The sequence below is a fragment of the Capra hircus genome, chromosome 3, assembly GCF_001704415.2.
Source record: "Capra hircus breed San Clemente chromosome 3, ASM170441v1, whole genome shotgun sequence".
NCBI lineage: Eukaryota > Metazoa > Chordata > Mammalia > Artiodactyla > Bovidae > Capra > Capra hircus.
In genome coordinates this window covers 34,481,694-34,494,344 of record NC_030810.1, presented here as the reverse complement: position 1 = coordinate 34,494,344, position 12,651 = coordinate 34,481,694, and the positions used below count along the sequence as shown (strand labels likewise).

At 43.8% G+C, this 12,651-nt stretch overlaps 1 protein-coding gene across 4 annotated transcripts in view; it reads right to left on the bottom strand.

Annotated features, from left to right (window-relative positions):
• The window catches only part of FGGY (FGGY carbohydrate kinase domain containing), a 502,898-nt gene that overhangs the window by 91,999 nt on the left and 398,248 nt on the right, over nucleotides 1-12,651 (bottom strand). For all 4 annotated transcript variants that reach the window (XM_013962793.2, XM_018044764.1, XM_013962794.2 and 1 more), the window contains 2 exons: nucleotides 11,212-11,286; nucleotides 4,753-4,873 (listed from right to left, as the gene is read on the bottom strand). In XM_013962793.2, the coding sequence (XP_013818247.2) occupies nucleotides 4,753-4,873; nucleotides 11,212-11,286 (196 nt within the window). The remainder of the gene's footprint in view (nucleotides 1-4,752; nucleotides 4,874-11,211; nucleotides 11,287-12,651) is intronic.

Below are 12,651 nucleotides of genomic sequence, written 5' to 3'. Positions count from 1 at the left end.
TCTTTTCTGGGGAAGACTTCCTGGACATAGCCTCCTCTGCCCTCCCACCATCTCCTAACTCATCATCTCACTCCAAGGTTGGGGCCCCTTCCCCAGCTACCCTTGATGAAGAGAACAGGGGACAGAATTCTCACACATATCTCAGGGTACTTAGGAATACCAGCCCCATCCACAGGGGCAGTGCTGGAGACTTTGCTGATAAGGTGGGGTGGAGTCTCTGGGAAAAGCTCAACCTGGTTCCACTAGCCCTGTGTTCTTTAGCAAATCATTCATACACTTTTAGCCTCAGTTTCCCCCTGTGTAAATGGGGATAATAACGGGTTTGCTGGAATTTTAATGGGAAAGGGTACGTGCAGGGCTCAACACAACCCCTTTCAGAATGGTGGTGTTAGGATGAATCTCAATGAGGGGTGAAGGCCTTCTAGATGCACTTCATCTGGGCTGGAAAGTGGACCAATGGGGGAAGAATGGGGAAGATGCCCATCAGTGGTCCAGAAGACAGGAGAGATGCCAGGCCACATGGGAGGGCTGTGTGGGCCACATCTGGAGAGAGCAGGACAAGCCTTTGCAGAGTCTGGGGATCGTGGGGATGGGAATGTGATCTTGATCATCCCACAGGCTTTGGACTTATCACATGACATCACCCCACATGCTGCTTGCCTCCCAGCCTTGCTTTCCCTGTTAAAGCCTCACTGGTCTGAGCAAAGAACTGCTCATGGCCCCTGTCCTCGGGAATGGGACTTCAGAGGGAGCTGGGTGGATCCCCTGTCAGCTCTCCAGTTGCAGCCCAAAGTACTCTGGAATCAGGCTGCCAGGGTTTGAATTTTGGCTTCCTCGCTGTCTTAGCTGTGTGCCTTAGCTTAGGTGAGTTATTTAACCTCTCTGTGCCTGTTTTCCCAGCTGCAGAATGAGGTTGAAATTCCACTGATCTCACAGAGTTGTTGTGAGAATTTACAGGCTTATTTGAGCATTTTTAATACTGTTTCGGAACATTCTCATAGAGAATTGACCCAACTTCTATACTTAAAAAATAAAAAGTGATATTGTAAGTAAGGCACTTAAAAGAGTTTGCGGCTTGGAGAAAGCACTAAACTGGGCTTCCCAGGTGGCGCTAGTGGCAAAGAACCTGCCTGCCAATGCAGGAGACATAAGAGACGAGGGTTTGATCCCTGGGTTTGGAAGATCCCCTGGAGAAGGGCATGGCAACCCATTCCAGTATTCTTGCCTGGAAAATCCCAAATTCTTCATGTTTATCTGATCTGGGTCCTGGGACACTGACCTGTATGGACCATGCCTGTAAGCCCCCTGCCCTCTGATCACATCCTTGACTGAGCTCATCCGCAGTCAGGCAGCCCCTCTTCACGCAGCCCCTCAGCCTCAAGTCGGTTACCTCCCGCCCCGGCCCCTGGAAGCCTCGGGGTAGTTAGACTGTGAGTAGACTCATGGTACTGCCTGGTGGCTGGGGTTTCCCTCAACCCTGCCCTCGCCTCTGTAAACAGATCCTTTATCGGACTCTTCTCCAGTTAATCCAGTGTGAGTGTGTCATCTGGTCTCTGCTTGGATCTGACTCATACTGACACCAACGTCCTCTGGGTCTCCCGATCCTCTCTGGAGAGGAGTCAGAGCACAAGAACACTTCTTCTGTTTGAAATGACCCTCCTGGCGGGACAGGATTGTTCTTCACATGCCTGTGCCAAACTCAGACGATGAATACATGAAAGAGTAAATGACTGAATAATGAATAAGACAGGCAGAGGGAAACCCCTGCTGAAATGGCCAGAAGTTTTCAAAACAAAATTTAGGAGGAACATTTAGTCCCGAGTCAGTGAGAGAAACCTATAATTACTCAGTACACACCAAGTATTTCTTGAAACCACAGTTAACTATATGCCCAGGGTACAACAAGATTCTTCTTCCTCACGTAGAGGACATTTCTCAAGTTGGCAAAATCCTGCTCTCCCTGCTTGCATGGAACAGGCAGGAGCAGACTGTTCCCCAAATGGCAAAGACTTGCTTACAAAATATTTAACTTCTTTTTTTCTAAAATGCACCTCCTTCTTTTTGGCATGGGGCTGCCTGAAGGGAAGAAGTGAACTAACATTCATTGAACACTTATCTTAAGCTAAGCACAGAGACTGGTGCACACAAACTCATGAGTATTTATTCCTCGGCATGCTCTCTATGAGGAAATAATATTATTTCTACCTTTCAGAAAGGGGAAATGAGGCTGAGTGGTAAAGCAATTTGCCTAAAGTCACCGAGCTAGTGCTCTCCTCCATTATTCCATACTATCTCCAATGAACCGGCCAAATTCCATTGTTTTCACGTGTATTCCTGAGACTCATGTATCAGGTCTACGGTTCTTTCTATAGCTTTGTTTGCAGGAAAACTAGAGCAATTACAATTTTAAAGGCATCAAACACTCTACCTATACACCCACAGCTTGTGTACCCGTCTTTTACAGAAACACATGCAAATGTGTTCTTTTCACAGAGTGCTGGGTGAAGGAGAGGAAGAAGGCAGCTTTGCCTGGAATGTGAACTATTTTATCTGATGCATTAATGAGTCTAGCAGAACCCAAAGCATTTCAAGGCAGATGCACTTTGCCATCACTTGTCAATCACAGGCTTCCCCAGGCAGAGGCATTTCAGGCCAAAGAAAAGATCCCTTTGTTCAAAACTGTAACTGGTCCACAGTCAGAGACAAAGGGTCCAGTTTCAATCGGAATCCAAATAACAATTAACAGCCTTTTCATTTGACAGCCTAAAGCAGAACAGTTTCCAAAGCAGAACTTTCTATGAAGCCACTGCACCCCTTTCTTCTGAGTCAGCTCAGTGGTGTGAGGCCTGGAAGAGAACTCACTTTCCCAAAGGCTGGAGCCATAGAGTAGAGTCAGGGCCTGCTGCCCTGCTCTCGGGCAGTTGTTTCCTATTCCCTCAGGTGATGTGTCAGTCAGGGTTGATTCTATCTCTCTTCCTAGATCCAGGTAGGAAGTCTCGGTGGCTCTTTGGAGGCTGGATGTTGGAAAGTCACTCACAGATCAGATCTGAAGTATGAATTGTATTTCAACAAGCTAGTTATGGCTTTTCTCTTAGGGAAAATTATAAGGTAATCTGGGCTCCTTTTTTACATCTTCTCTGCCTCCAAATGGGCCATTTCCATAGGTTTTGGACACTTTAGGAAAGGGGGATTCATCATTCAATGGTTCTAAACTGGGCAAAAAAGTTAAGAAACCTGGGTCAGCAGCATAGTGTAGAGGACATCAGGTCTGGACACACCCAGTACCATCCTCGTCCGGCACCTACCAGGTGTCTGACCTTGGACAGTCAATATAAGTCACCTCCTTGACCCTCAGTTTCCCTGCCTGTAAGACAGGGGCACTGATTCCTACCTTTTGGTGGTGTGTGCAGATTAAATGTAAATAAAGTGATTTACATTGACAAAGAGTAGGAGTGCAATTGAGTGTAGTCAATTCTACACCTATTTTTACATACTTACCCTTAGACCGGATGCTTTTGATACTGTTCACTGGCCTATGCTTCCGTTTCCCTACCTCTAAGAAGGGATTCAGAGTTTGATCTCAAAATGTGAAGGGGGTGACGTTGCCCATCATGTGTGGGAAAGCTTTCACCTATGGGTATCTGCATGGCCTGGAAGGGGGAAGGGAGAGTCTGGCAGAAAACTGGACCCCCCATTCATCAGAGGTATGGCATGCAGGGGACAGGGTGGGAAGCAAGAGATCATGATGAATGGAGGCCAGTGGACGAGAATGAGATGAGACTGGAGTTGGGGCTGTGAGCAGGGTCCAATTCTTTCCCACTTCCCTCTGCTTGCTCTGCCCTGGTGCCTGGCCTCCATGTCGTGGTGGGGAGTGGGAACATCAGATTCTAGGAGACAGTGGGAGAGAAGGGAGCAAAAGGCACGAGGGCAGCAGGTCCAGAGGGATAGGAGCCCAGGTCAGCCACTGGGACTCAAGCAGGCCTCCTATTCATGGGGTCCCTTCCATAGGGCTCAGGAGTCTGCACTATGAAGCCTGCTTGCCTTTGTCTGCTCAGATCACAGGGGGATCAGCCCATGACCCAGGATTTTCTTCATCTGTGTCATAATCTCTGGTTCTGATGAGGTGAGAAGGAATCATAGGATCTTGAAATTTGAATCAGGGCTCAAATTCTGACCAGCAGCCAGACACCCGCAGCTCCCACCATAACCAGGCTCTGCAATCTTTCTTCAAGACAGTTTGCTTATCACTTCCTCCAGTCTCTTGCCTTGCACTGTTACACATCCAAACCAGGGCAAGGTCATGGTATTTCCATAACACCCTGTGCTTTTCTCACTCAAAGCTCTTGCTACACTAGATTTGATGTGTCTGCTTGCTGTCTGCCTTCTTCCATAGACCCTGAGCTTTCTGGGGGCAAGAATCAAGTTTTCATCTCTGTATCTTCAATACTACCCAAAGTGGGGTGTCAGAAGAGGTACTCAAGACTGTTAAGTAAATATTTGAAAATTAAGATCTGGCCCTTGCCAACTTCTCTTATTTCTTACCATCATCCAGTAGTTGGATACACATAGAAGTCACTTTCCCTGGTATGACAACAGCAGTTAACTTAAAAAAAAAAAATCATTTTAACATAAATGCTCCAAATAATATGGCAGCCCACCTATACCCTCCTTTTTTCTACCCTGTCTAGATCTTGGCCACAGTCACGTGCCATCAAGTCTAGGATGACCTCTTCTCCTCCTCCTCAGACTCACCAGTGATGTCCGCGTGCATTTGCACAAAAAGGGGATTCTTGCTGAGGCCACCGCACAGGAAAAGGGTGCTGATCGAGTGCCCTGCTGACTCCATGGCCTCTATAATGAGGCGTGTTCCGAACTTAAAAGGAAAAACAGAAGAAAGCATCAGCATGGTAGCAAAGGGAAATGATATAGAACATTTACTAAGTGTTTACCCAGCAGCAGACCCTGCACTTGGAGCCTGACATAGATATACTCTCTTAGAAAGTCAGGACTCAAGGAGATTACATTGCTCATGATAATGCCATTATGTGAAGTTGCAGAGTGGGAATTCCAACCTGGGTCTGCCTGATTCCAAAACCTTCTGAATCATTATACCATTTGCTTCTATCAGTAGTCATACAACATTGAGAAAACAAGTTGACAGCGTTCACACAGTTCATTCAAATACACATATTTGATGAGTATCCACTATGGCCCAGATCCTCTACGATAAACTTTTTGGCACCAGGGGCTAGTTTTGTGAAAGACAATTCTTCCACGGACTGGCGTGGGGTTGGTGGTTTCTGGATGATTCTCAGAAGGAGCGCATAACCTAGATCCCTCACATGTGCACTTCATAGCAAGATTCGTGATCCTATAAGAATCTAATGCTGTGGCTGATCTGACAGGAAGGAGAGCTCAGTTGGTAACATGAGCCATGGGGAGCAACTGTAAATACAGATGAAGCTTTGCTAGGTCACCTGCCACTCACCTCCTGCTGTGCAACCTGGCAGGCTGGGGACCTCTGCTCTGTGAGTTATGGGGAATGGAGTGACTGGCAGCTCTGCTCCGAAAAACTGGGCTTCAAAAGATCTCTGATGGAGATCTCTAAGTCAGTTTTCCTTCCCTAAAGAGGAACTAAAGAAGTTAGTTCCTTGGAAATGGTGCCAACAAACTCAGCAGCAGAAACATGGAAAGAGGGCTCTCATTGCACAAAGAAGGTGAGCCACAAGACTTCAGGCTGGCAAACGGCTAAAAGGACCTTTGTTATCACCTGAAGCCAGGTAGTGGTTCTAATGAGACGGTTTCCAGTGCCAGAACCCATTCCTCGTCAGTCCTTGGTGATCTGAGATGATGCAGAAACCACATGCCCTGTTTGGCTCAAGCTTCAGCGTATTTCTATTTCAGCCCTTGTGTCTTCCTATCTTTTGAAAATGTGTTATTTTCATCCTTGCCTTGTTCAGCTCATGAAACTCAGTAAAAACTGATGCTTGACAAGAAGATACTACCATAGGGTTATCAAGGTGAATCTTAATACATAAGTCATTAGTTTTAGCTAGGGTATTAGAGTAGCTAAAAACCATAATTTCCTAGAAAGTTAAAAAACTGGAAGTCTCCAAATCATCATTTATTTGAGAGAGGATTAATAACAAAAAGATGAACTGTGATATGATGTTAGGAGGCAGCTGCATGGTGGTGTTAGAGAAAGTGGCTCTGGGAAGAAATGAGGGAGAAGGTATTTTGGTGTCACGATAGCCCTTGAAATGTTCAGAGAGAGCTACTTTGGGGAGTGACCAAGTCCCAGGTGTGCACACAGGAAATAGCTGAAGCAGATGGAAGAAAAGGTCAAGGGGAAGGAGAAGGCCAAGGGAGAAAGGGAGGTTAAGGATCTGGGAGGTAAGAGATGGTGCAAACACCAAGAAGGTGGGGTGTGGGCTTCACAGGTTCAGTGAAGGCAGACAGTGGTTCTGGTCAGATGGCATTTCAGTGCACAGGGAAGGAGACAACAGCTCAGCTTGAGGGCATGCAGTATCTGAGCTTCACCTAAGGAAGGGAAGAGGGTTTAGGAAATCATCAGGATGCAGAAAATCCTGATTGCAGTGGAGTAAATGATGAGGGATGGTCTTAGGGGAAACACACTGACTGATACCACCCACCTTGGCCAGGCACCACAGTAACTGTGTGAATTATTTTATGACAGGAGGTCCTAGCAAGGAACCTGGAACTAACAAGCTATCACCAACTGGAAGAGTTTAGGAAAGGTCAAAAGGAGACACTACATGTCCTACTACTTCCCAGAATCCTTCTTCCTGACATTCATCTTGATTGAGGAGTGCTTGTATCACCAGGAAGGACCTTGGCCAGAATAACTGGCCGGAGACAACCTGGAAACTAATCCCATCACCATAAAACCTGAAACTGTGAGCCACACGGCAGAGCAGTTCTCCTGGGCTCCCTAGCCTGCTGCTCTCCGCCCGGGTGCCCCTTCCCAATAAAGTCTCTTGCTTTGACAGCATGTGTGTCTCCTTGGACAATTCATTTCTGAGTATTAGACCTCTTTTTGAGTCCTGGAAGAGGTCCCCCTTCCTGCAATAGCAGGGGCAGTTCAGGAGCAGAACCAAGCATTTCCAGCCCACAGGTCTTCAGGTTTGTTGGAGCTATTAGCGAGTCTAGTAAGAATATGGATTAGGTAAAACTTGGGCCTCCAAAGATCATCCACAGATGTAGTGTGTTAAAGAGAAGATTAAAACATGTTGTACCCTATAAGACCAGATCCTGCTTATTGAAAATGCCTGATTACCCCCAGGTGTTCTTTCTTATGCTTTTGGGGGCGGTCATGACCCCTCTTGAGAATATGATAAAGCCTACTGACCTCCCCAGAAAAAAGTCATACATAAAAATATTATAATTAATTTTAGGAGCCCTACAAATGCCCTTACATCTGGCATGGATCATTTGGTGTCTGTGGATTCCAGGTAACCCTAGTCTACTCTAGCAGCATGAACATGCACCTAGGAAATAAGAGTGTGGCTTTTGAATTAAAAAAAAAAAAAAAAAACCAACCTGGGAAGGCATTCAGGCATTTTACCTACTCTTAGAATCAAATTCACACCTAACCTTTCCATGACTCAATTCTCATTTTAAAAATGGGAATAAAACATCATATTTTTCATTTGATAACTCCATGGACTGTCTAAAATGTTAACATGCCACAAAAATTTAAAATTGGTCTTAGACTTGATGAAATACAGAAATATCTACCTTGCAAAGCTGCTGCTGTAGACAGCATATGTAAAGCTCACAGAAGAGTGTCTAGTACACGGAAGGTATTTAGAAATGAGAGCTATTCTGGTTATTAGCTATAGGCTAAGCACTCTGCTATGCTCTTTAACATCATTTCTAATTTTATGAAAAAAAATCAAAAGCTGCATATTATTATCCCCATTGAGGATTTCCATAATTTGCTTAAAGCCATGCAGTCTGCTTCAGGGAAGGGGAAGCTGCCTCCTAACATGCATGGAGATGCCGTGCAAAACGGATATTTCTGATATTTCTAAAACCAGAAACCTGGGAGCTCATGTGATTAGCAGGCCTGAGAGGAGAGTAACACAAAGCACATTCTCTGGGAAAAGGCAAGAAGCGATCAGAACAAGAGGCGCTCCCTCCAGAGGGGCTGGGATGGCCGTCTATCCTCCGTGTGGCATTGTCAGCAGGAAATTCCCACTCAGGCTGCTGGTTAGTAACAGGGCCTTCCCTTTTGACGACTTAACGCCACTCTTTGTGAAACACTCCACCCTCCTTAAACGTCCCACCAAAGAGCTTTGTGCTAAAATGATTTTGTGCTCACCTTTCTGGAAAAAATGTTTTCACAGAGAAATTTAAATTAAAATTAGGCTGTTCCACTGGGAATGTACAGAACCAAATGCAAATAGAGAGACTTCAAATGCAAATAGTACTTTTAAAGGGTCTATTCTGCAAAGAAAACTATAGATGAACAGGCTATGGGTAAACTGGGTGTTTGACAGGTCTTTCAATTAAGCTTGGTCAAGAGGAGAATTTCACTTCATGAAAGGTTTTGCATAGTCTCAAATTAACTTCACTACAATATCTCTTTAATTTCATTCTGTTCTTAGAAAATGTCAACCACAGATATTGCTATGGAGAGGAATGTGCTTAACTAACTTTATAATCAATAGGCGTAAGGGCAATATTCATAGTCAGTGAACACATTTTTTTGAACATCATGGGAAAATCTCTGGTATTAGAATGCTCATTAAAATACACATTAAAATGCACAAATGAACTAAAAGATCAGAACACCCAGATACTTTTGCAAAACAGACTGAACTCCTCACAGTTCAATGGACTGCACAACATAGCCTTATTGAAAAATCTGTCTTCAATTGCCTTTCCTTCGTGGTGCTATAAAGGTTATTAAAACAATGGAGAGAATAAATATGATAACTTTTAATACATGTACGACCTATTACATACAAAAGTGATCTGCCAAGTGTGTGGTGTTTGGGAAAATGTAGTTGGCTTCCCCTGCCCCAGCCTACCCCCGCCCCTGGCCTGCATTATACATTCTTGGATTTCTGCTACACTGTTCTTACCAGGAAGGGGACTCCGTGAGACAATCCCGGCCAGATTAATGATGTTTTCTAAGATGTGTCAAATCAAAACTGTTCTTGGGAATGCCTGAAGGCTTATTTCAATCACGTAGCTTTTACAAACTGATCCAAGAGCAATGGTAGCATGGTAACATGAAAGAGCAAAAGCCAGGGAGGAGAGGACAGAGGTTCAGATTCTGACTCTGCCATGCACTGGCTGTCTGACCCTGGCAAGCAGTGTTCCCTGTCTGTAAAATGAGACAAGCCCACCTACTTACAGGGTTACTCACAGTGGGTAAGGTACCCTGTTTGGTGCCCGGCACAGGCAGTGGGCATCAGTGAGAAGGAACAGTGATGGTCATCAGATGATGGTGACCCTTGGCTCATCCTGGGTAGCCTCCTTCTTCATGTCTCCCTCTTAGCAGGGACTCAGAAGGATGAGCCTTATGCAGCTCTGATATTTTCCAGGATTATTCATTTTAATACCTGTGATTCATTCCACTATAAGACTTTCCACACATTAACATCAGAAAATAAAAGCTCCTCAATACACGGTGTATCCAGTTTTATTTTACAAAACTGTGGGTTCAAATCCCAGTTCTGCCACTTACTAGCTGTATGAAACTGAGCAAGTTAATTAACCTCACTTAGGCTTAGATTCTAATCTTTGGAATGGGGATTATAATTCCTCCCTCATAAGGTAAAGTCATATAATGTATGTAAAATATTTAGCTTAGAACCTGGTACATAATATCTCAAAACTATATCATTTATTATTATTATCTTTAATATAAAGCAAGATCACTAAATAACTACCTTTACTACTGATGCATATTTCTGTTCTCCATTTTTTCATTGTTTCATACTAGTCATTCTTGCCATTTTGAGAGATGTCAGAACTATCTTTTTTTTTTTATACCAAGTTCCCATAAATAAAGCAGGCTGACTGGTATTACTGGACTGGACAAGCTCTTAAATCAATATGACAGTTGCTTCAATAAGTTGTTTCTAGATAAACTTGTTTATAAACTAAAAAGGATTATTTAATTGTGTTGGCCAACTCGGCTCTTCTATTGTATGTATGTGGTACCTGGGTAAACCCAAACATAAGGAAAGTACTTTAGTTGATGATACAGATATATAGAAAATATGCATGTAATTCTATTCTTTAAACCAATCAGGATATGAAAGTGGTATGTGGAGAACAGAGTAATTGAATAGCATATAGTTATATCTATATAGCATAAATAAATAAAAGTATTCTGCTTAAGTAGGTATATTTCTGAAAAATAAATTATGACTCAGAATTCAGTGAACTGATTCTCCTTTCCTTTAGTCACCAACTCCCTTTCTGGAGCAGAGCAACTAAGCCTCACTGGATTATTGTTATTTTGGAGTTCCTACCAGCTCTGAGATCCTGAAGGCCATGACTCACTCCCTTCAAATGCACTTTCTAACATGCACATACATGCAATCTTTCATATGTTATTTCAGGGTTTAGAGCCCTCCTGTAGCTCACTCACAGATCACCTCTAGAGAATGAGTCCTTAGACAGTGATGCTTGAGCTTCTAAAAACTTGTTTTCATTTCTGATTGATCTTCAGTTTAGGAGTTCCTAACACTGAATTCTCCCCTTTCTTCTTCCCTAACCATCCAATGCTTTCATTTAAGCAACTAATTATAAAAACAAACATTTTCATGTTCCAAGGAAGCTTACTATTTAAAGGAACCCCGGACTGGATGCTTTTGCAAAGTGAACAATATCACGTATTTTATAAATCTGGACATTCTTAATGCCAGCTCTTCTTAATGCACAAGAACATGGCATCTGCTTGCTTGCTTCTATTTAATTGAACTTAGAAGACAAATTAGATAAATAGTAGGTAAGATGTTCTAAGATTTTAACTCCTTTTAGTTCTCAGCTATGTGAAGCTATTAGTAAAGCAGGTAAAGGTCTTCAGAATTTCCTCTGGACAAGCATCTATTTTTGGCAAGCTCCCTAGAATCTCTGTCACAACAGCATATGATGTGTCCTGGGGGATACGCAGTCTCAACTTTATCAATAGACCTAAATCTCTTTAAAAGTGGCATTCAAGTGTCTTACAGCAATGGCTTGAACTGTGGCCAGGTAGAGAATGGCAAGATCATCGAGGTCCTGAGATAGTTTCAATCCAGTGACCTATAGGGATGCAGAAAAGAAAAGATGGAGCCATGGTTAGAGATAGTTCCCATGAAACATGCTCAGATGTGTTTTCTTGCCGAAGCAAGTTCATATGCAAATCCTCTTTTTGTAAGCTGAACGTGAAGCGACTACTAAATTGTTTAATCTCCAGACCTGGAAAAAGTATTCTTTCTTCCCCCAAAGAAAATGCCTTGCCTTGGATTAGAGAAAAACAAACCAAATAGTATAAGGAGATTGTGTGTGGTTTTTCTTAGGAGATTGTGTTTGGTATTTATTAGCATGGAATGAATGAAATACTTTTCTTCTTATCTGAAAACATTATTCTTTTATTACCAACACCTATTTTCTTTGGCTTACAGAAATCAACATGTAGCACTGGCATTCTAGTAAAAGATGATCTTATTCTGAGTTCTGCTACTGTCAGAAATCAGTGGGGTATTCAGAGTAAACTAACATGTCTCCTATAAATGTTTTACCTGCTGCTGCTGCTGCTAAGTTGCTTCAGTCGTGTCTGACTCTGTCCGACCCCATAGACGGCAGCCCACCAGGCTCCCCCATCCCTGGGATTCTCCAGGCAAGAACACTGGAGTGGGTTGCCATATCCTTCTCCAATGCATGAAAGTGGAAAGTGAAAAATGAAAGTGAAGTCGCTCAGTCGTGTCTGACTCTTTGCGACCCCATGGACCAGGCTCCTCTGTCCACGGGATTTTCCAGGCAAGAGTACTGGAGTGGAGTGCCATTGCCTTCTCCGAATGTTATACCTACTAGGGGATAATTCAGAATCTGTGGTTTGCAAGGGAATTCCATTAAAGTCAATCCAAACCACATGCTTTTGTATGGAGCATGTCAATCTCTGAGAGGTTCCAGGACAACATGTTCCTGGATTTGGGTAGTTTCAAGACTTGCTCATGGTCTCACTTTCATGCCTCCCATTTGTGACGGTGTTCTCTTGGGACATTTAGAGGGTGAAGACTGCCAGTTTCTTTAAGTCTAGTCTGAAGCTGGTGGGCATCAGCGCCACAGTTCACTTTAGATTTTCATGACAAATTAATTTATGTCCAGTACTCTTGCCTGGAAAATCCCATGGACGGAGGAGCCTGGTAGGCTGCAGTCCATGGGGTCGCTAAGAGTCGGACACGACTGAGCGACTTCACTTTCACTTTTCACTTTCATGCATTGGAGAGGGAAATGGCAACCCACTCCAGTGTTCTTGCCTGGAGAATCCCAGGGACGGGGGAGCCTGGTGGGCTGCCATCTATGGGGTCGCACAGAGTCGGACATGACTGAAGTGACTTAGCAGCAGCAGCAGCAACGGTATTTACATTCCTGAGTTCAATGAAGTGGTGACATGCAGCCTGTACT